A 25,000-nucleotide genomic window follows, 5' to 3' on the forward strand; every position below is an offset into this window, starting at 1 on the left:
GGCAGGGTTTCTCTGTACTGTTTTGAAGCCTGTCCTGGAACTCAGTCTGTAGACCAGGCTGGCCTCGAACTCACAGAGATCTGTCTGCCTCTGCCTCCTGAGTGCTGGGATTAAAGGCATGTGCCACCACCACTCGGCTTGGAAAATGTATTTTGATTTCTAAATTTTACAACTCAACCGAGTACAGAATTTCAATGTGACTTAGAAATCCTAATCCAAACATATATATTAAAGAATTTAAATGGTGTTTAAAACAGACATCTCCACATAAATGTTCACACTGGTCAAAAAGTAAAAATAAGAACTGTCAATCAAATGCTGGGCGTGGTGGTGCACGCCTCCAGTTCTAGCATTTGGGAGGCAGAGGCAGGTGGATCTCTAGACCCCCGTGAGTTTGAGGCCACCCTGGTCTAGCAAGGGAGTTCCAGGGCAGCAGGGCTGTTACATAGAGAAACCCTATCTTGAAAAAAACCAAAAAGCCAAAAAAGAAAAGAAAAAGAAAAAGAAAAAAAAAAAAGGCAGAGGGAGAAGAAATGATAGGGAAAGAGATGGGAACCAAGAGTTAAAAGCCTGAAAATTCATGCTCAAGCTGTAACCCTGCCTTTACTAGTAAGGCTGTCTTCTAACTTTATTTCTTATTCTGTGCACACGCACGCACACACACACACACACACACACACACACACACACGCATGCACATGCCTGATGCCTGTTGTATCGAGCATGTACAGGTTGACAGGACAACTCTATGGAGTCAGTTCTTCCTTCCCAGCTTGACCTGGGTTCTGAGGATTCGATGCAGGTTCTCTCTGTCTCTGTCTCTCTCTGTCTCTGTCTCTCCCCCCCCCCAAGAGGTTCTAAGGCTTATTCAGCAAGCATTTTACCCACTGAGCTATGTTATGAGTCAAGGTCATCTGAAATGCATCATTTCCCCCATGTGAGCCTGAGTTTCAACATGTGAAGAATAAGCTGTGTTCATTTCTGAGGCTAAGATTCAGAAAGCACACTGACATCACTAGCATACCAGGGAAGAGGTACTGTTAAAATGAATGCAAGTTGGAATGTACTACAACCCTGAGAGAGAGAGAGAAAAAGACAATTTGATGCTTTGCTTCCTAGCAGACTATCCTGTGTTTCATATATTAACTAGTTTTTAATCTCAATATGTTCTTTGTGCTGGAGGAAGCCTGTTACAGACTAAGGTGAGTTTTTGGAACTTATTAAGTTGGGCCAGCTTTTGTCTGAATCTGCAGCAGAGACCTAGCAGGATAAAATTCTGTCTTGTGAATAAGGGATATGATAATCCCCAAAGGGATTCTGGAATCAATCTGTAGTCTATAACCTTCAGCTGCAGAAGGCCATTCCAAGATCCACTGGTGATACAGGGGCTGGGAAGGAGAACATGAGTTTCTTTTGGTTAGAACCCTCAATAAATCAGTTCCATTAATGAATGAGAAAAGACAGAATTTCAAGCTTCCTTACTACTGGCATATGGTTCCTTGTTTCAGCTGTATATAGTAACATACACTTTATTTAGTACAGTCAATCTTTTTTCATTTGTCAACACAACATAAACAAAGTAGAAAATCATCAGTTACCTGAAAATAGTTAAGCAAATAATTAAAAATTATTAGAGAAGTTATACTATCACATATTTACATTTTTATAGCTAGCATAGCAAATATATTTAGCGTCCTTTTAGAAACCAAAGAAAAATATAAATTTATATTTATATTTATGTAAGTATAAATGTAAAGCTATATATATTTGGTTATAGATGTGTACCTACTCCACACAACTGTATGTACGGAAGGCAAGACACACATGACACACACATGACTTGTTAGGGTATTGATAATCCCAGTCTGGCTACTCTGGGGTGGCCGGAAGCTTCACAACAGGACTCTGGTGGTCTGGATTCTGTTCACGGTTTGAACTTGGTGATCTGGGGGACTCTGAGTACCTGCTACATCTGATCCCTCAACAGCTCCAGAGTTGTCAGCAATTACTTCACCCAAAGGGTTTTTGTTTCACATTTTAAATAAACTTTTCTCCCAAAGAAGCCCAATATTCAAGTAAACTAAACCTGAAGAGAACTGAGGAGCCCTGAGCTCCATCGCGGTCTTGGCAGACCTGAGTCACTCTGTTGAAGAGAAGTGAGGGGTCCTGAGCTCCATCACAGTCTTGGCAGGGTCTAAGGTGCTTCAGAAGCAGGTTGGGAGTTCAACTTCCCAAGTGTGAAGCTCACAGGATCAGAACAGGTCCAGGACCCCTATCTGACTAATTTCTGATGTCACTAAAACATATATTTTCAGTTATCCCATATAAAAAAGTTTTATTAAGGATATAGTGTAAGAAAGCAGACAAGAAGGCTCAGGAGAGCTTCCCAATGCTAAATCCTGATGTTCTTTACAACAATCACAAAACTAAACCAGCTAACTGGAACAGATTTTTAGCTCTCATTCTTGGTAGGTTTTCATACCATAACTTGTCTTTACTTTGGTGTGAAGGGTTTGAACTTAATTCTCAATTGCTATCATTTTGTATGAGTAGCACTTTAAAGAAACACACGCGCACATGCGCAGAGTTCTTTTCCAATAGCTTATTGTGCTCTTAGATCTATACAATCTCCATTGGCAATCAGCACTAAATGCCACTCTGCCCTCTGCTTAGGAGCTAACTTGCTGTGCTTACCCATCTTTACAAACCTTGCTATATACTTTAATCCTTTCAAATGCAGCTATAACATAAAGTATTACAGACTTTTAAAAACCTGTTCTCTTGAAAAAAAAAACTGTGGAGCATCAGTAACCAGATAGTATTCTCAAATTTCAGTGATCTAGTCCACGGAGCCAACCCTATGCACAGCACTCGGCTTCATGCAGTACATGGCTTTAGCTGGCCAAATCTTTTTCCCCCAATGAATCAGTAGAACAGTAAAGATCTTACTTTTTTTTTTTTAAGCAGTGGCATATCAATGAGGCACAGATGTGTATTCCAACTCTGCATGGATGAGCACACTGTTCAATAGTGCTGGCTCACACGCTATCAGGGCGAGTTATCACTTCCCATGAAGGCACTCTTATCACCAGGACCCAGAGAGGTGGCTGCAAATCGCAGCCTTTTTATTTTCAAGGCAGTTTTGCTGAACATTCAGGCTTCAAAGATTCACACTTCCAAAACTCTATAAGAGTTTGTGAACGCTCAATTTGCCAAAACTGTTTACAGTGTAATTGGGCACCGTACCTGTGTCCATGAGATAGCGGAGGCGCTTCTCCACCAGCGCGGCACGGGTGTCAATTTGCTTCTGCTCATTCTCTAGTGCTGCCAATTCTCCTACAACATACTGACTGGTGTCTTTGAACCCTTTCTGTTAACAAGAACAAACAGGAAGGGGGAAAAAATCACTTGTAAGTTGCATTTTTCCTTTCTACAAACACTTAGTAAAGCACTTACCTAGAGAAGCGAACACACACTTAGAATCAACCTAGTCCCAAACCCCACTCCTTGCTTGTGATTAGGGATCTCTCACATGCATCAAGTATAACAAACTGTTGCAAGGACTCAACAGCCCAGCTGGTTCCTGTTACATTTACAAATTTACACTAAGATTTGCCATATATAAAGTTAACAATGAGTGAGATGGCCTTTTCCTTAGACTACGTCAGTGATTTAGGCATGAACAAGATGGAGAATTTCTTCCTTAGTGACTCTTAGAATGATTCCTTCATTAGAAAGTGTGATACACGGAAGCAGAATTTTACTATGAAGTTGACCCTTAAATTATCTAGAGAAAATCAGATTTCTTCAGTAGAAACAAACAAAAATTAAAATTACTAAAATAAACAAACAAACAAATAAATAAACTAATAAGAGGACGAGTATGGCGTCACATGCCTGTAATCCCAGCACTCAGGAGACGGAGACAGGTGAGCTGCTTAGGTGTTCAAGGCCAGACTGATCTGTACAAGTTCAAGCCCTAGCCAGGACTATTCAGGGAGGCCCTGTCTCAAAGATCAGATTTTAAAGTTTGTAATGTCTCCATATTTCTTCCAGATAGATCCTGTATTCCACTGAGTTGAAATGTTACTAATCTTTAGGGCTATATCATTTTAACCAAGCAAAGGGTCTCAAATCTTGCTTCTTAGAATCTAATTCAAGTAGTTCACTGTTTAATTTTCTTTTCAATTAAATTTGTAGTTCTGTTTGAAATTTTACTTTCAGAGTCATCCATAATTTAAAAACAACATTATAAGCTTTACTTAAAATAGTTCTATATTATGAAGTACCAATATAACTTTAAGTTTTAATTTTCATATATGTATATGTACATATGGTATTGTCACAGCAAATAAATGAAAAGCTCCCTTGCGGCTCTTGTACCCTGACATCTCTAAGTATTAAACGGTGGCTTCGTGGTTACTCATCACCACCACTATCGTCAATATGCAGAGCACTATTCATTCAGAGACAGAAGCGGCAGAGTCTCCGTCAAATGCTTTCCCAGCCTAAGAAGTAGTGACTGCTAGGAAGCTGTGAAAAACTGCATATAGGTTCTCTTTAAACAAGAAGCACAATCAAGACATAATTATTATAAATCCTCACAGTCAAGAAATATGTTCAATTCCACTTATAACTTACACAATCACTGAACTACTTAAAGACTATTCATTTGTAAATTTATAACTTTACTTGTTAAATTGATTATGACAGTCGATACATTTAAAGTTAAAATGTTTTTAGAAAATCACAAATCTGATAGTCTTGTAGTCACTGAATACAATGTCACTATTGTTTAAAGATTCACACAAAATGGATAGTCTTCTGTTTCAATGTGTGCTACTGGTAAGTATAAAAACTAAGGATAGCCAGGCAGATGCTTCTCACCTACCTACTAGACAGTACAGCATTTTCTAAAGGGACTTTTTCTGTCTGCAGTCCCATCCAAAGGGGTAAAACAAACATCGTAGTTTGCAGACAATACAAACATAAAAGCAGAAAACTGTAGCAAACACTAGACTTTACTGCATAGTGCAAATTTCATAATCAGATCCGTTAGTCCTGCAGTGCTATGGGTCAATGACTGGAATTCTTTAGTATGAGCACACACCACACATGCAAATATTCTCCAGCTCACAAAGCTATGCCAAATGCTTTCTCAAGATACACCAGCGGTGTTTTCCTTTTTTTTAGTTTTTACTTAGACTTTTCTGGGTCTTCCAAAGGTGAAGAGCATAAAACAGGACACCTTTAGAGACCCAAACTTTGAGCTGCACTTAAATGATTTTAAAATCCTGCCAAACATGATTTTTAACAGTGAAAATATTCAAACTGTAGATAATACAAAAGTAACACTACTAACGAGAGCTGGGCTTCTTTCTAGACAAAAATTCAAGTTAAAACTTGTTCTCCTTGCTCTGCCCCACAGCTGTCCATCAAAAGCAGCTTTCTCCCTGCGGTCTATCAAATATTTCCCTCACAAATCAATTTTACACATGATCAGCCCATACCCCTACTGAGCTGAACCTCCCCGTTAATTAAGTGAAGAAATTACCATATATATTATATTAATGCAAACATCATTCAGCTAGTAATTCACGGCTGATCTGGATAATGGAAAGGTTGAACACCCATTAACCCAAGCCAACAAAATGGGTTGGCTGAGAAATTCTAGCGGGTCTCATGTGACTTCTCCCTCTGACTGCAGCCCTGCGGTATCTGCTATTGTAATAATTAAAATCCTCCCGGTAGATCAATACTGGAATCTCTTTATGGGAAGTGCCCTGATGGAAATGTCTCAAGGAAGCTGGGGCTGTGGAACTCTGAAAAATTCATTTTTTTTATCTGACAATTATCACCACACTGCAGACTAATTCAGCAGCGCACCCCTCTCACACTGCTTTGAATGCACTGGAGATTGACATCTTAAAAAACCTAACATCTCATTTTAACAAATAAAGGCACTATTTCCACATACAGTTCGGAATTATCAGCAATCATGAAACCACACAAAAATTAATATACATTAAGTACTTCATCTTCTGATGGCTTCCTCTGAGTTTCAGTTATCGCTGCCTTCTCCTCATTTCCTCTCTTTGTATCTTCCTGCATTGATCTCTGTCTTTTCATCTCTTAAAAAAAGGGGAGAGGCATGTAAAATTATTATAAAGCTTGATATTTATATATTGAAATGTGGCTTTACATTATCAGCATTTCTGTATTTAATACATCCACACGTACAGTTAAACACTGCTACATCGTGAGACAGTTCTAAAAGCATTCCTACCTGGTCTGTTCTCAACATACTGACTGAAAGACTGGAGTTGAGTTTTTCTAACTGTAGAATCTTTGCTGAACACAACAGGATTTCTGAAATGTTCTGTTGCTTTTTGTAATCGCTCAGTTCGAAGATCTTCCACACCATTCTAAAAGCAAAACAATAGTTCAGAATATGGAATTACATGCCAGGGAGGTAATTTTTATCAGTTTAAGACAATACTGACTTTTCTAAGCTATCTGGCAGCATTTTCAAGCACTATAAATAGCAGGTCCCAAAGCAAAAACTTTGGGACACATGGTTTAAACACTTGACGATGTTTAGGTGTCAGACACTATGAGCCCTTGCATCTTCTGCTGGTGATAAGCATCATTAGAAGCCATGTTACATCCCCTGCCCCATCTGTTTGTAGTCCTACAGACTTGTATGACAAGAAGAAGTAGTTTCCAATTTTATGCCCATTCAGATAAGCCATTAATGCTGGGTGAGCTAAAAGGTAGGATTATAACACTACCCCAACGAACTGAATTTCATCAGCTATAACTTCCGAAAGCCCGATATGTAAGTAAGCCCTTTACGGCCAAGGAAACTACAATTATCTTTTCTGGAGCTTCCTATGTTAATACTGGTAACAAATTCAAATGGTTCTATCAACAAGAAATATCCCAGAAGACTGAACCACTGTGGTGTGTGGAAGCTGCAGATACCGAGGTGCTGTGTACCAAACAAATATTTCATTTTATACCTAATCTTTTATTATTTTTATTAAGTGTTTTGAAAGTAAATAGGGAGAGGCTAAGATGCATGACTAATAGCTGAGCCTGCTGAATGCTGAAACTGGTTATCAAAAGCTACCAAGACTTTGCCCTTCCTCTGCATTGAGACAATCGGTAATGAGGGAGCCCTCCAATGGCCTATTCTCTAGCCTCAAGGAGGTCTGGGATACAGAATCCTCCAGGGAAGGTAACAGTTTATCCTTTTCCACAAACACAGAATGCCTCATTTATAAATGTGTAAACTGCATTTTATTAAAAAAAATAAAAACCCAAATCAATGCTGAAAGCTACAAGGGAGCAGATGGGCGCTGTATGTTCTTTCTAAACACCATTTTCAAAACCTCAACTAAAAAGAGTCATACAAATGCAATCTGTTTAAAGTCTATGTTTTGTCAGAATAACTTTAGAAATTACTACAAAAGAGCTTTTTGGAAAACAAAATCAGTTTCATATGTATAGATGACTAACTTATGAAAATGAAACAACTGCTTAATTTTTTAAAAAGTTGTCTGATGTATTTATCATTATGATTAACCTTAGAATATCTTAACTACATAATTAGGATACAAATATTTTTGGCTTTCATTTCTTAAAGTATGATTTTTTACTGTTATTTGAATGATCACTCAATAGTCTAAAACTCGAGTCTTTACTAAGATAAACAAACATGGCTAATATTTTTAGGGCTGGCAACATACTAAAATATCAATATGATTAGCTAGCAAATCCCATCTTAAGAAACCCTTTTATGACTAGGAACTTCTGCCACTTTACAAATGTATTCCTCTAAACCCACTAATTCAGTTAGCCTTTTCAATCCATTGTATTATTCTTAGGCAAGCTTCATTCTGCATTAAATCCAGAGCAGAAAGCTAAATTGAACGCAAAAAAAAAAAAAAAAAAAAAGACACCAGACCCAATCCAGGCTTCCTTTTATTCAGAGATAGAGAGGAAAAGTCTTCTGCCTCCACCACACACTTTCATCACCAATTACAGAAGCCCTTAGAGGGAGCAATGAGAGCCATTGTTTTGGGGCTTCAAAGCGGCTCTGTGAGGGGGAGAAAATCCTTTCAGTCAGCAGGGCAATCCCCACAGTCCGCAGGTGGGTGAAAGTTACCCAGGACAGCAGTCCCCAAAGCTTGGAGAAATGCTAATGGCAGAGTGTGGGGAAAGGAGGTGAGATGCTTGGGTAGGGACAAGAGCCTGGAATAACAGTAACGCCATGCACACACCACCACTCCCTCCATCTAAATGCTACAGTAGAGAAGAGTCATGGTGGCACAAATTTCTCAGACAACTGCTTTAAATGCTATATTCAATCGCGTTACCATCTTCAGGTATGACGGATTCTTAGAAATAACACTAATTGCTCATTTGCATGGGTAAAAGGTTTAGACAGAAAACCATGCAAGAATTCTCTTGGGAATATTCCTCTTAGCAAACTCAGAGATCAAGAAGAGTTTCTGTTTACCCTTGAATTGCCTGAGGCAGAGGAAAGCGGTTTCTCTGGGGCGAGGCTACTGAGGCGGCTGTGAGGTTAGTAAGACTTACCTTCACTCCTTGCTCTGAGGTATCAGTTGCAGCTTTCTGGGCAGCACTGGGGAGAGAGTTTGCCACCTGTGGCTGGGTTTCTGAGAGCTTCTTCAGCTTCAAGTCCACCAGCTTACTGTTTTGTTCTGTTAAACGTGCAAACGTGATGAATGACAGGCAAGGGGGCTAAGATGCACAGGCTGATAGTTCTAAGTGACATCACAAGAATACTACTAAATTTCAAAAGACACTGGGGCTGAGACAACACATCAGACTGGACACATGGAGAGCTGTTTTGCTATGTATTCACCCTCAGAATTAATCCCTTATAAATATGGCCAACATGCCTACAGATAATGAAGTTATGCTATAGGTAATATTCATTATGATTACCTGGAAAACAAATATGTCATGCACATGTACATAACTATATATACTGTAGACAATAAAACAACAGACTAGATATTAAAGAGGCACTCTTCTGTTTATTATTATTTTGGATTGGATCTCCCCTGTACTCTTGGCTGGCTTAGAAATCATTCTGTAGAAAAGGCTGGGCCTACACTTACACTGGCCCTCCTGCCTCTGCCTCCCAAGTGCTGGGGTGACAGGTGCCTGCCACTAACAAACCCTGACACTTGAACTTATATTATTTTAGATTTTCAATTAGCTTAGTATGTTAAATTTACGCATGCAATAGCATCTTGAAACATGTTATTAACATGATCTCAGTAACATACACAGAATTCAGTGTTTAAGTGTGTACATATACAACCAGCATCAAAACAGTGTATGTTTGCAAATACTTTCTACTTAAATGGTAGAAATATAGTAAAGATTATTATGGCTTTAGAATGTATTAGATAAGGATAGAAATGGACATATAACTTTTCAAAGAAATTATTTCAAATTATTTTACTAAGTACAATAATCTCTAATAATAAAGTGATTCAGAAGTTGAAACAAATATTTCTACTTGAAATTCACGCAAAGTGATTTTTTTTGATAAAGTGGTTGTAAAAGACATGCCAACTTTTGAAAAATGGTATTTTTCACAAAGATTAATAACTTTTCTAATTATAATATTCTTAATAAATGTCATTATCATTACTCTCATGCAAATTTTTCAGTTTATAGTACCAGGCTTCTTTTTTAAACAATATCTGATGAACTATGGTCAAGCCAAGATAAAGATTGAACAATTTATTATTAAAACATTATGACTTTTATGTACATATTAAAAAAGGAATTTTGGAGAAAATAAAGCAGGATAAAAATTGTACTATTTTCTGTGTGCTTCCAGACTCCAGTTTGTAGTCCTATTTCTATTATAACCACAGCTCCGGCTTGCGAAGCCTGTGTCTGCACATGCCTATGCTGTGGCGTGTTGAGAGCTGTGTTGGTTGTGGGGAAAGGTGGGCCATGCTGTACCCCTGGCAGCTGGGAGGCTGAAGCAGGCAGATGACCAGTGCCAGGATATACAGGCTAACACAGGGAGTTTCAGACCAGCCTGAGCTACAGTGAAAGTCTATCTCAAATAAAACAAAACAAAATCCCTAATAATGCCCAATAGGAGATGGAGACATGCTTTCCTTATCAGCAGTGAATTTTCTCAATTTTTACTTTTTATTACTTAGTTTTGTGTGTGCATGTGTGTATGTGTGTGCACATGTGTGGATTTGCCTGTGTGTATGTGCACTTACACGTGTGCCAGATACTGACACTGGATGCCTTCCTCAGTAGCACCTGGTATTTCTGAGCCTGGGCCTTCCACTCAGTGAAGCTGGCACTCAGGCCCTGGCCAGCCTGGCTGGCCTGCAGGCTCCAAGGACCTGCTTATCTCCTCCCTGTCAGCGAGCAGTTACAGAACGGATATTCCCACACCTGGGTTGTCACCTGGGAGAGCTGAACTTCCGAGACTCATGGTACATCACAAGCACTCTCTTGACTAAACCATCTCCCCATCTACTAGAGAATTTTCCTCCTAAGTGTAAGAGGAAAGCCTGCCAGGATTAAAATTAACCAGATTTTTAAAATATCCCACTAAAGTTATAATAGTTAATTTCTTCACATTACCTAAGAAATGGCTAATTTCCCCTCTCTTTCCAATCTACTTTAAAAGAACATACATATTGCTTATTTTACTAATTTTATATTTCCATAATTAGAAGTCAATCTTCAAGTCCCCAGCAGTAAAAGGACATTGAGAATTTTCTTCCCTTCTTTTTCCCTCTCTCTGCTCTCTCCTCCCTTCCCTCTCTCTCCTCCCCTGCTCAGTTTCTAAGAAAGAATATTGTACTAGCTGCAAAGGGAGGGCAGGTAAAAAAAATTCTTTTTCTTAAAGGAAAACTGAAGGTAAATTCTACTGCTTTTATGAAAGAAATTAGAGAGATGACTCAGCGGTTAAGAGCACTGGCTGCTTTTACAGAAAACCCAGGTTCGAGTCCCGGAAACCACATGGAGACACAAAACTGGATGTAATTCTAGTTCCAGGGGATCCAAGGCCTCCTTCAGGCCTCCAAAAGCGCTGGGCACACAATGTGATAGACACCCCCCCCAGAAGAGCACCCACACACAGAAAAAGACAGGAATCAAAAAGGTAATTTTAATTCGGATCTAAACACGAAATGGTTTCCTTAAATATCAGGGTTTCCTTGAACTCTTTTAAGTACTCTGGTTGCTACACTGAAATAGTGTATCTTAACACCGAGTCATGAGGGGATGGACTGACAGAGGCCCTACGTTTTCTCACGTGCTCCTGGTGGTTAAGAAGACCTGGCGGGTTGTTTCTGGGAGAAGTAAGAAAGGGTCAGTCTGCAAGGACATCCTGAGGTGGGAGACCACTGCTGTCATCCCATTGGCTCTGAGCAGCCAGGCACTCACTAGAGACTCGAACCCTTATCTTTATGCTTAAAGAGCCTGCCAGAGTTTTACTACTGTCAGAATTTCACTTGAGAATCGTTTCTGGAGCCTCTCGGGTATATGTAACTTTGGATTGCTACCTGCTGTTACTTCTGAAGGAAAGGAAAAAGAACACATACAAAATATAAAGAAACTATCTTTATATTTTAAAGGAGAATAAAGACAAATTGCAGTGTGACTCACTGACTCGCTAGATGTGACATTAATCTAATTGCCATCTATACAAGGAGTTTTCAAAATGTCCTACTGCAATCAATCGTTCAGCCTATGTAAAGCAGTAATAATATTTAAAGGAACCAAGGAATATGCAAAATAATACAATTAAGATGATCTATTTGAGAGAAAAAATTTCACAACAAAACCCAGGTTAGCCTAAAACTTGCTATATAGTCCAGGCTGGCCTGGAACACACTCACTCCTGCCTTCGCCTTATGTACCAACATACCCAGTGCTGTCTAAACTACACGAGTCTGGTCTCGACTATTCCATAGTTCTTCCACATGTAGTATACAATAGCACCTCACATACTGAAGCAGTGAGAGAACCGCTTGCTGGTCTCTACCAACTGAGACTTAGAAAAAGAACCTATGACAAAATTCGCTGTACCAATGTTAAGCTATTTGAACATTCAGCTGAAAACAAAATAACATAAAAATTAATGGAAGGTGGATTTAACTAAATGGTTAATGAGGGCATAAGATGTAAAGAGACTACAAAAAGTTATTATTGATGAGATATAAAAATATGAACATAAAGTTTGCCATGCAATAGGACACAAAACATTTATAATTTGAAATTACCGGGCGTATCAAGGTCACTTTCTATATTAGTAAGTTCATCTCCACCTCCTACAACAAAGCCTTCAGGAATCTCCTCGTTAGTATCTATCTCAATGTTATCATTTTCATCTGTAAGAACATGCAGCAATAATGTTAGTATACCATTTATATCTTATACCCTTTGTCTTCGACCCTAAGGAAGAAAATCTAAAACTTCAATGACAGTTGCTCAAAATGAAGTATGACAAAGATAAGCAAGTTAAGAACTCAGTTTAAGTTGCTTTTCCACTGTTGGATTAACAGTTATATTTTACATTCTTATGTCAAAGCTGAATTATCACATCAAAGCAAATGCAGAAGTTTTGACAATTTGCCATCCACTGTCTCTGAATCACTGAACTCATTAAGTCCTTGTATTTTACCGTATAATCTACACATAATCTCTAGTACAATAACATATGAAAATAAAGTTGATTTAGTGAAAGAATATCCAAAACTTTGAGTTTCATTTATATGCATAATAAGCATATGTTTGATTTTTGGTTTTCCAATTAGCCACCAAGAATGCTAATAACAGTTAACATTTAACAGACTTCCCATCCACTGTGTGAGCCCATCGGAAGAAACCAATGAAGAAAAGAGAGATTGGGAAGTGTCTCTTCCTGGTGGGTAGGGAGCAGCAGCCAAGGCTGTCACGTGTGTGGCTATACTACCTAAGCGCTGTCACGTGTGGCTATCCCAGCTAATAAGCACGGTGAGCTGAGAGCTCTTTTCTGACCAGCTATGCCCAGCACAGCTATGGCGTCATGTCCTAAAGGTAAATACCTTCACTTCATGGTCCTCAAAACTTCTCCAAACCATTCTGTAGCTTAGCAAATGAATTAGCAAATAATTCCAAGTGCTAAAAAGGTAGTCAAACACTTTTCTGCAGTAATCTGTGCCAGAGACATTAACCATTAATGGTCTCAGGAGAGCTAGTTAGTTATACTTTGCTGCTGTCTGTCACCAGTGATCATTACTAACCACAATTCATCTGAAGCCAAAGTACAAGATCCATAAATAACCCCCCAAACCAAAACTAAACAAACAAACCCCCCCCAAAACAAAAAACCCAAACTACATTAGTGATTCTCATCCTGGGGGCTGGGTGGTTATGTATCAGATACCCTGCATATCAGATATTCACATATGATTCATAACAGTATCAGATTACAGTTATGAAGTAGCAGAGAAAACAATTTAATGATTGGGCTCACCATAGTATGAGGAACCCTATTAAAGGGCTGCAGAGTTAGGATGGTTGAGAATCACTGCTCTACAGTGTTCTGCTATGTAACGTGAAACACTGTGCTGGATGCCGAGGAGCTAAGTCTTTAAAGATACTTATTGTACTCAAACACAGTGTAGTGATGATAATGCATGTGGGGTCAGAGTTATAGGGGAGAAAGGAAGGTAAACATTATCCTTTGCCAGTGACACCAGACTTTCTTTCTTGGAAGTAGGAACTTCTGAGTTGGGTCCACTGAGCGAGGGCACTGCAGGCATGAAAGCAGGAGGGTGGGCTGTGCTCTGTCCAGAACCTGCCAGTCTGGTCTGCTCAGGGTACGTAAAGGGGATAACAGAAGGCAGAGCCGGAAGGCAGAACTGCAGTGAGCCCAGAGGGGCAGAGGGGCAGCTTAAATGTTAGCTGGTGGAAATGAAGGGACATTGGTGCTCAACACGATTGCAGTGCTCCACAAAATATGACTGTAATTGTGAAGAGTGTGTAGTTCATAAGCAGCAGTAGCAGTACCGTGGCCTTTTACATGCTAGATGGCTTCAATATGACTCCTACAATACTGTCCTCAATTATACTTTCATACCCTTATGTGAAAGAAACAGTAAGCATTGTAGGGACTGTGGTCCGAGTATGCTATGCAGGCAGCATCATCACCCGTGCCCAAGTGCTGACCTAGCTGTTGTACTAGAGAACAGAAAAGCTGGAGGTGAGGAACCTAGGTTGGAACTGTTATGACCCGAAGAAGCAGTATGGAGAGCCTGACTTAAAAGAGCTATAACAAGGTTTGGAACTGACAGGATGCTGGGGAATGGGAAGGAGTAAGAGGCAGGCAAGCACTTCAACTAATCTTAATGTAAAAAGTGGTGAAGAGCAGAGATGTGGACAGATCTGGGTGTTTCTGAGTTGCCAAGTGCTGTGTCATGTTAAACAGGTACCATGTGTGTTCCTTCCATAAAAAAAATGAAGCCCCCATTTATGCTACCACTCACCAATAATTTAGATGAATTAATTCAGTATTGCTAGACTTACATAAAATGATTACTGTCTGGGAAGACAAAATAAAAATTGATCTTCTATCAGCTCAAACTATGAATACATTCCAGTCACTAACCAGTTTTGAAATGAACATTAAATTATTTTCAGCAGTTAATACAGCACCATGCCCAACCTGTGGGAATACTTTAAATGCATTGTAACAGAACTCAAGTACATGCTTAGGTGTGTGTGTGTGTGTGTGCGTGCACATGCATATATGTATTGAAAGACACTACATCCATGTCTGTGTATCTACGCACATATCAATCAATTTAGTGCTCAAGGTTAACCATGGGAAATCTAGTAGAAATCCAGTACATAAATGAAAGAGAGACAAGTGTGGTCTGTGTTCTGTGTTACATGCACAGGGAAATGAGATACCAGCTATGCAACCGAATGTGAAGACATGCCACCCACACTGTACAACCCGTGAGCTAAATAGAGTCCTAATAGTACACCATTATAGCACAGCAATACAGCCAATCTTATACTCTTTTCTTACTGGTGAGTGGAAACCATGATATCTGGTGATAAAAGGAGGACCTACAATGCCAAGAAAAGAGTGCTAGGCGTCATTAAAAATATGTTCAGAAAAATAAGATTCAGAAAGAAGTTTCTCACCTTACCCCCAACCCTCGCCTTTAAAATATTCTCAACCAAGGTCTCCATAAAATTCAGAACTGCTAAAGTTCTACAGACCAAACAAAAGATATGAAATGCAATACAAATATTATAGTCCTAATAGACGATGAAAATACAAATCATTGAAAATCTTTAAGATTGTATTTTGGTCCAATGCATTTAGTGGTTCATACTATCATGGAAACTAGATTCCTATCAATCAATGTGAACTTTGGATATGCAATATAAGGGTCAGCAAACTACCAGATGGGGCAGAATTCATCTTACCACTTTTGAGGGGCAGATAAAGCTATACCCATTCATTTAAATATAATTCAAGTCTGCTTTGGTGTCGATTCGAGCAGCTGTGGTAGAGATCAGGTGGTTTGCAAGTGTAAATTATTTACTTGGGCCCACATTAAGAGTTTGCTGAATTCTGGCTTAGACAAGTGGATGGAGTTGCCAGACAGGCAGGTATGTTGTGTGTGTGTGTGTGTGTGTGTGTGTGTGTGTGTGTGTGTATGTATGTATTTCAGGAAGACTTTCACTCTACCTTTCCTAAGGGTGTCTCTCCAACTCACAGCCTTGATAGTTACAGCTCATACATGTGCTCAGTGCAAGGTGCTGAGGTTGGGGAAGATGGTCTCACGCCTACTCCTTTGTTAGTACAGACCAAGGCTCACTCTGGGACAGGCAATAGGTATGTTCTACTTGCCTTAGCTTTGTGTTTTTCATTGGTACTTGCATGTTTTTGTAGTAATAGTCATAAAACGCCAAGTTATAGGGTCATGGTATTCATCCATGAATTGTTAAAGAAAATGTTCATACAGTCAACAGACTAATACAGGACCATAAAAACAAGAATGGAAACGGGATCAGTTTGTTAAGTGAAAAGCCAGACAGGTACTGACAAGTATGATTTCTCACCCCGACATTTTCATACAGAATGGAGATTAGCATATAGACCCAGTAGGGAAGACAGGATAAGGAAATGAACAGGTACAAGGGACAATTCCACTGTGCCACTGCACAGCACTAACCTTAGCTCCAACTCTTTTCTTTACTTTGTTCACTGTATTCACTTTGACTGTTAAATGGTGTCCCTACTGTAGGAAGAGCTTCAGTCATGGTCTGCAATTCTTGGTCTAGTCTAGACTTGATATACACTTGCAACTGGGGTTGTATTTTTTAAAAATATTTCATCTGAGGAGAGGGTCTATAGCCTTTGACAAATTATTTTATTTATTCCGTATGTGTGTGTCTGTGTGTGTTAGTAAGAATGACTAAACCTAGGGCCTAACTTGTGGTAGGTGAAAACTCTACCATTGACCTGCATTTGAAGACCTCATCTTGGGTTGTATACAAAGATAGCAACTGCCAGTACACCCTGTGCCATTAACTACAACTTTATTCCTAGCCTCCCTGGCATTGTCACCTTACAACAGTGAGCTTCTAATATAAGGAATCAATTAAAAGATAAAGCAGCACATTTTAGCTTACTCTGAAGAAACTTACTAATGAACTGGAGAGAGCTTTCTTTGGTTTCAGCTCTCAAGGTTTTATCCAAGTCTTTATTTGCCTAATCTTCAGGGTAATGATAGTCTAAGATGAACTAAGGACAAGTACCTAATACTAGGTACTCTGCTAGGTAAGTAGGTTATGAGTCTTTGAAATAAAAAGCTCACAGGCCTCTTGAATATACTCCCCAAAAAAGTACAGTTTCAAATTAAGGATGACCAAACTGAGTACCAAAAGGCAAAATTAAAATTACTTTTGTTTATATGGTCCTTGTTTCAACATTAAGATTAGAGTAATCTGCAAATACTGAAGATGATCCTCTAAGAGTAAAGCCAACAACAGAAGTGAGCTAAAGGAAACAGGTATGGAACACTGTAACAATTCTTACATACTGGGCTATCAGAGTCTCATGTGACCTAGACCTGATGCTCTTAGCTTTATCTCCCAATGCTGGGGTTACAAATACATACTCTCACACCTGGCTAACACTTTTTAAAAATTTCATTTTATGTGTGGTGAGGAAGGGGGACGACCTTATCACAGCGCACAGTGGAGCTCACAGGATGAAGTACAGAAATCGCAAGGACTGAATTCAGGGCGGCAGGTGTGGTGGAGTGCCGTTGCTAGCTGTGCCATCTCACCAGCACAAAATGCCACCTAAGAGATCTCACGCAGAGGGAACGCCCTGGAGCTAGTAGTGATGCTTTGCAGCAAGATGTGCACTTGGTATGCACAAGACCCTGGGTCCAGTCTCCAGCATAACCCAAGCTAAAGAATGATGCTTACATTAAAGATTAAGACAACAAGCTGACTTGCAAATAATAACAGTTCTCTTATGATTTACTATACTTTGTTTAGCTTAAAAAAGTACCAATAGGATAGAAAGTTTTTGGTTTTGATGTAACATTTTGAAGTAAGAATAACAAGTCTTAAAGGTCCACTGGAGATTTCTGGGTTCTCTGTAGAACATGCTACAAGATTCTTTAGCTCACCTCCAGATGCCTTTGACCTTTCTTTCAACTTTTCTGCAGCCATTTCACCATAGCTGGGAAGTTCTGACATCTTCACTCCGCATCGAGCTTCTGCTATTAGCTGACGAGCCCTCTCTCTCAGCTGCCGACGTCTCTCTTCATCTTGCTGCTAAGATATATTGAACAGTTGCCAGCTCAGTAATTGACAGAAATGCAATTTCATTTTCAATCTGATCATCGTGATAGGCGCTGGTTACAGCATGGTGCTTGGGCCACATTATAAGCAGGATGCTCTGCACCAGCTGGATGTCACACCATTCTTAGGAGACACCTTAGCACCAGCTCTTAAAACATTTACAAATCACTGCATTAAAATGCCTGTCACAGATTTACATTAGAGAATGCTTGGCAACACACATATTTAAAAAAGGCAGACATTATTAATAAAAGAACAGACTTAGAGAAGAAAGTCACACTAATCAGAGTAGAATTTTAGTTAATATTTTTTCAGGAATAATATTTAACTTGTTATTTTCTAATAAAGGTACTGAGTACTGTCTAAAAGATACCTTAATACTATAAATGCAGACATGATATAGGTCAAATATAGGAATGGTATTTTTTCCATAGAGTAAAAGTGAAGATATTAGATCAGTTACAGTTCCAACTGAAAAGCTACCAACAATAACATAATGGTGTTATGAAATTCTTTTTCATTACATCTCCTCCTAGATACACAATAAGAAAAAAAAACCCAATAAAGCCTAATAAAGTTTTTTGAATTAAAAATTACTAAATGCTACAACAAATAGGCAGGATAGTTGTTGACTACTTAAATGGGGTTATTAAGAAGTGTAAGCAGGGGCTCAAGAGATGGCTCAGCAGTTAAGAGAAAACCCTGTGCTACTATGAAAACCTGAGGTCTGACTCCAGCACCATATAACAAGCTAGCTATGATTTTCACATAGCTACCCTACCACTGCAGGGGCAATGAGACAGGTGCATTGCTGGGGCTTGCTGGGTCCAGGTTCCAAGGTGGAGAATGATAGGATAATCCACCTGATGCCTCCTCTGCTTCTGTGCACATACAAGACATATACATTCGGTGTTCATGTAAACACATGGATGGATGGATGGATAATTGCCAATATAATGGGAAATTGCTTTGTAAACTTGAAAGTTTATAAAATAAGGAGAAACCTACAATAATCTGGCTCCAGTATATTTTTAGGGCTCCCTTCTCTAACATTTCCTAACCTCCATAAAACATCTGTTCATATCAAATTGCTTATATAAATACATATATATCACATATACCTGTGGTTTGAATATATCATTTCTTCTTTGGGACCACGGTTCTCTCATATTATTTAACTTGTACTCATTCTTTGAGATCCAGGTTCCATCCCCTAAACCTCCCGACATCCCATTCAAGGTGGAATAACGTGCTCCTTCCTCTGTCACTGTCCTGTATATGTGAGTGGTCACTGGTAGTAACTGCTACCTTCACAGAATCTAGAAGCAACTGGGAGATGGCCTCTGGGCAGAATTCCCATGAGAGGTCATGAGGAGTGCCTTACTTGAAGAAGAGCAAACCACCGCAGGTGGTACCATTTGTTCCCGGCTTACACCCTGGACTCCGGAAGAGAAGAAAGGGAGCTGTGTAGCATGCACGCACCCATTATTCACTTCTGCCTTGAGGCTGTAAAGTGACCTAGGCTACTGAAGGCTCCTGTTGCCTGGATTTTCCCACCATGATGAACGATACTTGAACTGTGAACTGAAATACATTCTTTCTCCTTTGAGTTGCTTTGAGTTGCTGTGTTGGCTTTTTTATGTTGTTTGTTTTTATACACTTAATTTAAGTTTAGGGGAATTAAAGATTAATCTAGCATTAATGTGTAATATAAATTAACACAGAAGAAACAAAAGACACGAATTAGTAGGTTTAGAACAGCCCAGTGAAGTTAGAGCAATATTCAGGGAGAGGAAGTGCTACAGGGACAGGAAAGAAAAACACAAGAATCAGATTTGAGACAGAACTGATTTCTGTACCAATTTTTGGTTAGAGACATGGATTCTGAAGTTTAAAATTGAATAGGTACTGCAAAACCATGAACTTACACTAAAACCAGAAAATTAACCCACAAGGAGCCAATGCTTTGGGTAAGACAGAGTGGGTTTGAAGAGGTGACGGGCTGTGTGAATAAAGGTTTTAGCGTGGGGTCTGATGTGATCTAAAGCCAGGGCTACGGGTGGATGGGTGCCCACTGAAGAGAAATGAGGGACCACCTGCTAGAACTGGAGGATGTCTGTATCTCTGTGAGGGGACGGCTGCAGAAGAAGAGAACAACACCACCAGTGGACATGAACAACAGAGTGGGAGAGGCTCCCAAGGAAAAGAAGCACAGCCGGGTGTGGCGTGCACACTTTCAAACCCAGCACCCGAAAGGCAGAGGCAGGTAGATCTCTGTGAGTTCAAGGTCAGCCTCGTCTGCATACAGTTCCAGGATAGCCAGGGTTATATAGAGAGACCCTGTCTCAAAAACAAACAAAAACAACCTATCACAGTGAGTGTTGGAAGTTAGTCTGAAAATTTAAAAGGGGCACTCAGGAGGATTGGTGTACAAGACAGAAATCAGTTCTTTAAATATTTTTTTTGAGATAGCTAAAAATCAAGATATCTTGGTGTCACCAAATTAATAAGAGTAGATTAACAGGTGTATCAGGTAAGCCTAGGGACACACTCTGAAGTTCTAGGTAGAAAAGTTGCCATACTTCCAACTATCAGAAAGAACCCTGACCACAATGAACTGAATCAATGAAGTCACACATGAATGAATGAAACTGCAGAACTGTGAGTTATAGTACAACTCACAAAGTCTGTGAGCACAATACAAAGATACACAGAGAGACCATGTGTAAATAAGAGATTCTGAATTCAGAGGTTGGTCTTATTGTCACTAACACTGGGTCAACCACACACCATGTATGTTTTGATATGATTATGCACACATTACTTATTCTATCCCAAGTATTAATGCGAACCTACAAGCTTCTATAGCTTCCATTTTATCCATTAACATGGGACAGAGAAACAGAGCAAATAACATAGCAAGAAAGCAGCCCCCAAAACAACCTTCACAAACAGAATTACACATTATCTTGGACACGTCAAGGGAGACACTATTCATGATTCAGAGACATGTGAGTCTGATCCCAGTGTTCACAAAGAAAGGCAAGGCTGACAAGGAATGTGGGAACATATTCACAAGCTTGAGTTCAAGAGCACGCGCATGAACGCGAGCACGCACGCGCACGCACACACACACACAGACACACACACACAGAGTTGTTGAGAATATATAAAATGGCTACAGTGGAGACTTCTGAATGTGTATAGATGTAGTTGAAGCACTTGGGAGGCAGAGGCAGAGGCAGAGGCAGAAGGACTTTGAGTTTGAGGTGAGTCTGGATTACATAGCAAGACTGATTTAAAAGTGGTCTTTTTATTCTAATTTTCTACAATGCAAACCAAGTATTCTTGTAATAAGTGTTTTAACAGAAGAACTGTAGAAGAGAAGGAAGGAGACGAGATGGTAACTTCTTGGGGTATGGCAGTGAAAAAGCAAAAGAGAGGTACAACATTCAAGAGAAGTTTTCTTAGCCTTTGGAAACAAGCTCATTTGTAGGCTGAGGAATGTATACCATGCAGGGTAAGATTGAAGACATAAAATTAATATATAAGAACCTTTCACTCGTTATCAGTCTTTCTGAACTATGAATATAACTATGAATAAATAAATGAAGATAAGGCTTGATTTTTTAGTGATAATTACTGATACTTCCCGAGCTTTCACGTGCTAAACACTTTCTATTCATTGTTTCATTTCATTCTTATCCCCCCCTGCCCTTTCTAATTAATGACAACAGGTTTTTCAAGTCCCAATGCCATAAAACTAAAATATCCAGTAGTTCAGCCCATGTCTGACTGACTCCACAGCCCTTGCTCTTAACTATTAAATCACCTGATCCCCAAAATGTCAAGTTAAAACCAGATGTGGTGGCACACATCTATAATCCCAGAATTTGGGAAACAGAGGCAAGAAAATTAGGAAATAAAGAGCACCCTTAGTTAATGTATTTTAGGCTAGTCTGGGCTATGCAACTGGCCTAAACACACACACACTCACACACACACATTCACACACACATGCACACTCACACACAGTCACACACGCGTACTCATACACACTCACACTCTCTCTCTCTCTCTCTCTCTCTCTCTCTCTCTCTCTCTCTCTCTCTCTCACACACACACACACACACACACACACCCAACACACAGAATGCAGAGGCAGGTGAGATGGCTCAGTGAGTAAAGACGCTTGAGTTGGGCCTTTGGAACCCACAAGGTGGAAAGAATGCTGCCTTTTCTGACAGGTTGCCCTCTGACCTCCACAAGCAGGCTGTAGCATGTGCATGAGCCCCCAATCCCATGCCAATAAACAAATACAATCTTAAAAAAACAAAACAAGTCCTAAAATATCAAGTAATATGAACAGCTAAGAAAGCTGAGCCTTTACTAACCCTGTATCCTTCAGACTTAAGGAGAGTGGGAGCATTAATAAAAACCATGATTTAATATTGCCGCAGGCAACGAGATTTAAGCCAATTTCGTTACATGAATAATAACTTCTTACAGAGTTAGGATATGATGATTCAGATTCAGATGAAGTAGTCTTTGGTCATTTTAACTGGGTTAAAATAAAATAAATGATTCTACCTTTCCAAATGGGAGCTGACTTTTTTTCTCACAAGTTACAACCTTCCAAATGTTGCTGAGAGCTCCCTCAGAGTGTGACTTAAAGTGGGCAATCTTAATAAAAACACCTCTGCGTACTAATCGTACTAATCGCCACCCTTTATCAATTTCTATGTAAATTGTTTGTTTGTGCTTATTTACCCGCATTGTTCTCCACACAATAGAAAAATGCAAATGAGCAAATCAGAGTGCAGCCCTAATGGGACTCTCTGTTTATAACCATTAGCCCAGAGGTGTGCTGTAATTCAATTCTCAAGTAGCAAGATTTAGCCTCATTAACAGACTGCAAGGGCAGGTTACAACTCATAAAACCCTACAGTAAACAAAGTTTATAGACACAGCGCAAAATCTTGAGCCTGATTGACAGAATTCTAGTTCCCTATCAGATTGCCTTAATTTACTTTTCTACTCATGTCCTTATACCACAGAGACAATTTTGCCTGGGCCCACAGCTCTCTAGTGGGATGGCATATCTGTATTGTTTGTTTTCTCACCCGTAAGAACCAACTGAGAAAATAAAAGATAATTGTTAAAAGTCATGGGAATGTAGCTCAGTGGTAGAGCATTTGTCTGTCGGTTAAAAGCTCTAGATTCATTCCCTAGCACCATGGCTCTCCATCCCCACAAAAAGTCATGAAGGAAAAATTTGCAATCGTATCAATTGATTGTATAAACAATATTACTTTAATTGGTAGTCCCAAATTTTCAGTTTTTTCCTGATGAGAGATTCATTCTAAGGAAAATATTCCATTTATATGTAGGTTCCACTAAAAGCCAGATTGTGGTAGTTGGAGATACAGCTCACTTATTGAATGTTTACTTAGATACATGAGATGTTGCATTCAATTCCCAGCAACACACAGTTTGTTTGGCAATATTTAAATAATAGATGGTAACAAAATCTGTGAATTTTACCATATTTACTGAAATATGGCTATACTATTCATGTCCAAAGACAACATGACCAGAGAGTAGGGCCAATAACCACTCTATTAGTTCAGTAAAGCATTCAGTAAAACTATTCAAGTATGTCGGTAACATTTCTGATGTTTTTTTCTCCTAAATCTAAGCATAGAAATGTGTTTTTGTAAGTTTTTTTTGACCGGTCTACACACAAAATAAGACAAGAGCTGACCTGCTGTCGTAAGTAAATCTTCAGTTTACATGTGAACAGTCTTTTCTCTGAGGTGCAAGGGTACGGTAAGTTAGAGACCACCATCATTGAAGGGAAGGTGAGAACATGGCAAAGCTATCTTCAGTTTACATCTCACTTAGCCTAAGTAAGCTGAAGCAGCTAGTTACTGTTTCTAAGACAGTCGTCTTTTTCTACAGAGTGACTGAAGAGGTTAACCTTGCCTTTTAAAATGAATGTACTATAGAAAGAGTCTGATGGGAGCTTATTTTGGGAGGCCTCCCTTCCCACGAAGGAGGAAATGCTAGCGTGTTTCATACACCATGCTGGGTCTCTGTTCTTCACAGTGCTGTGTGATAGTTACTGGTGACTTGACTGATAGAAACCAAATCTCACTTAAATATACCGCTTAACATCATACACAGTATAATTGCCATGGTAAGAAAGAAACTAAATCTCACTTAAATATACCGCTTAACATCATACACATTATAATTGCCATGGTAAGAAATAAATTTAGAGTCATCTTGAAATTTCAAAGCAATGATCTACACAATGAATTACATAATCCACGTTCCTAGCATTTTCCAGAGACCCCATTATTATTGTGATATTAGACATTTGTTCTTTACAATCAGTTCAAGTTCCCCTTTGTGGTGCTCAGGAAGACAGGTGACACGAGCTAATTTGTTTATATTCATTTAAAACCTGGGCACCAATCTTGAATTAGAAACCCTTAGGAGAGAGGTGAGGTCAACCAGCCTGCACTTCCATGCATCACATAGAAAATATCACACAGACGCTAATAACTTTGGACACTAACTAAAAAATATTCAGCCTTTCACTGCGTGTCTTGAGGCTTCAGTTTGCCGTTTTCCTTATCGTGCTGAAATGGTCTATGATCTGCTACAGAGAGAGGCACTAGTAAAACTTGACGAGTTACGGACAAACTCTTCTAGAATAAGTAATGTAATTCCTTGTTTCCTTTCCATAAAAATGTATTGGTATGCAATTTTTATATTTCACAGTTCACCGACATCTAGGCAAGCTTTCTTCTACTGCTTCAATGGTGCTACTTTTAATTTTATCCTCCTTAGCTGTAGTAATTAAAGTGATCAGCGGTGGCACCCCAGCAGCTTTGACACAGCTACAACCCCCTAGCAGATTCTGCTTTTAAAGGGAAGGAGGAAAAGACTAGTTTCATTTCACAGAGAACAAGAAAATCAAGCTTCCCCAGCCCTCAACTTTATTCAGTTGTCCTTTCAGCCGCCTTCGGATCTTAAGAATCAAATAAAAATGGCTGCTATGGGGGGTCCTTTTTATTCTTGCCGCAAA

At 39.3% G+C, this 25,000-nt stretch overlaps 1 protein-coding gene across 10 annotated transcripts in view; it reads right to left on the minus strand.

Annotated features, from left to right (window-relative positions):
• Positions 1-25,000, minus strand: part of Ehbp1 (EH domain binding protein 1) — a 275,065-nt gene that overhangs the window by 37,948 nt on the left and 212,117 nt on the right. For 4 of the 10 annotated variants that reach the window (XM_005070380.4, XM_040733238.1, XM_005070379.4 and 1 more), the window contains 6 exons: positions 17,730-17,877; positions 12,306-12,413; positions 8,605-8,729; positions 6,287-6,425; positions 6,025-6,131; positions 3,247-3,370 (listed from right to left, as the gene is read on the minus strand). In XM_005070380.4, coding sequence (XP_005070437.1) covers positions 3,247-3,370; positions 6,025-6,131; positions 6,287-6,425; positions 8,605-8,729; positions 12,306-12,413; positions 17,730-17,877 — 751 coding nt within the window. The remainder of the gene's footprint in view (positions 1-3,246; positions 3,371-6,024; positions 6,132-6,286; positions 6,426-8,604; positions 8,730-12,305; positions 12,414-17,729; positions 17,878-25,000) is intronic. The other 6 variants (XM_005070381.4, XM_005070378.4, XM_005070382.4 and 3 more) reach the window with 4 other exon arrangements.

The sequence above is a fragment of the Mesocricetus auratus genome, unplaced genomic scaffold, assembly GCF_017639785.1.
Source record: "Mesocricetus auratus isolate SY011 unplaced genomic scaffold, BCM_Maur_2.0 Super-Scaffold_100029, whole genome shotgun sequence".
NCBI classification, from domain to species: domain Eukaryota; kingdom Metazoa; phylum Chordata; class Mammalia; order Rodentia; family Cricetidae; genus Mesocricetus; species Mesocricetus auratus.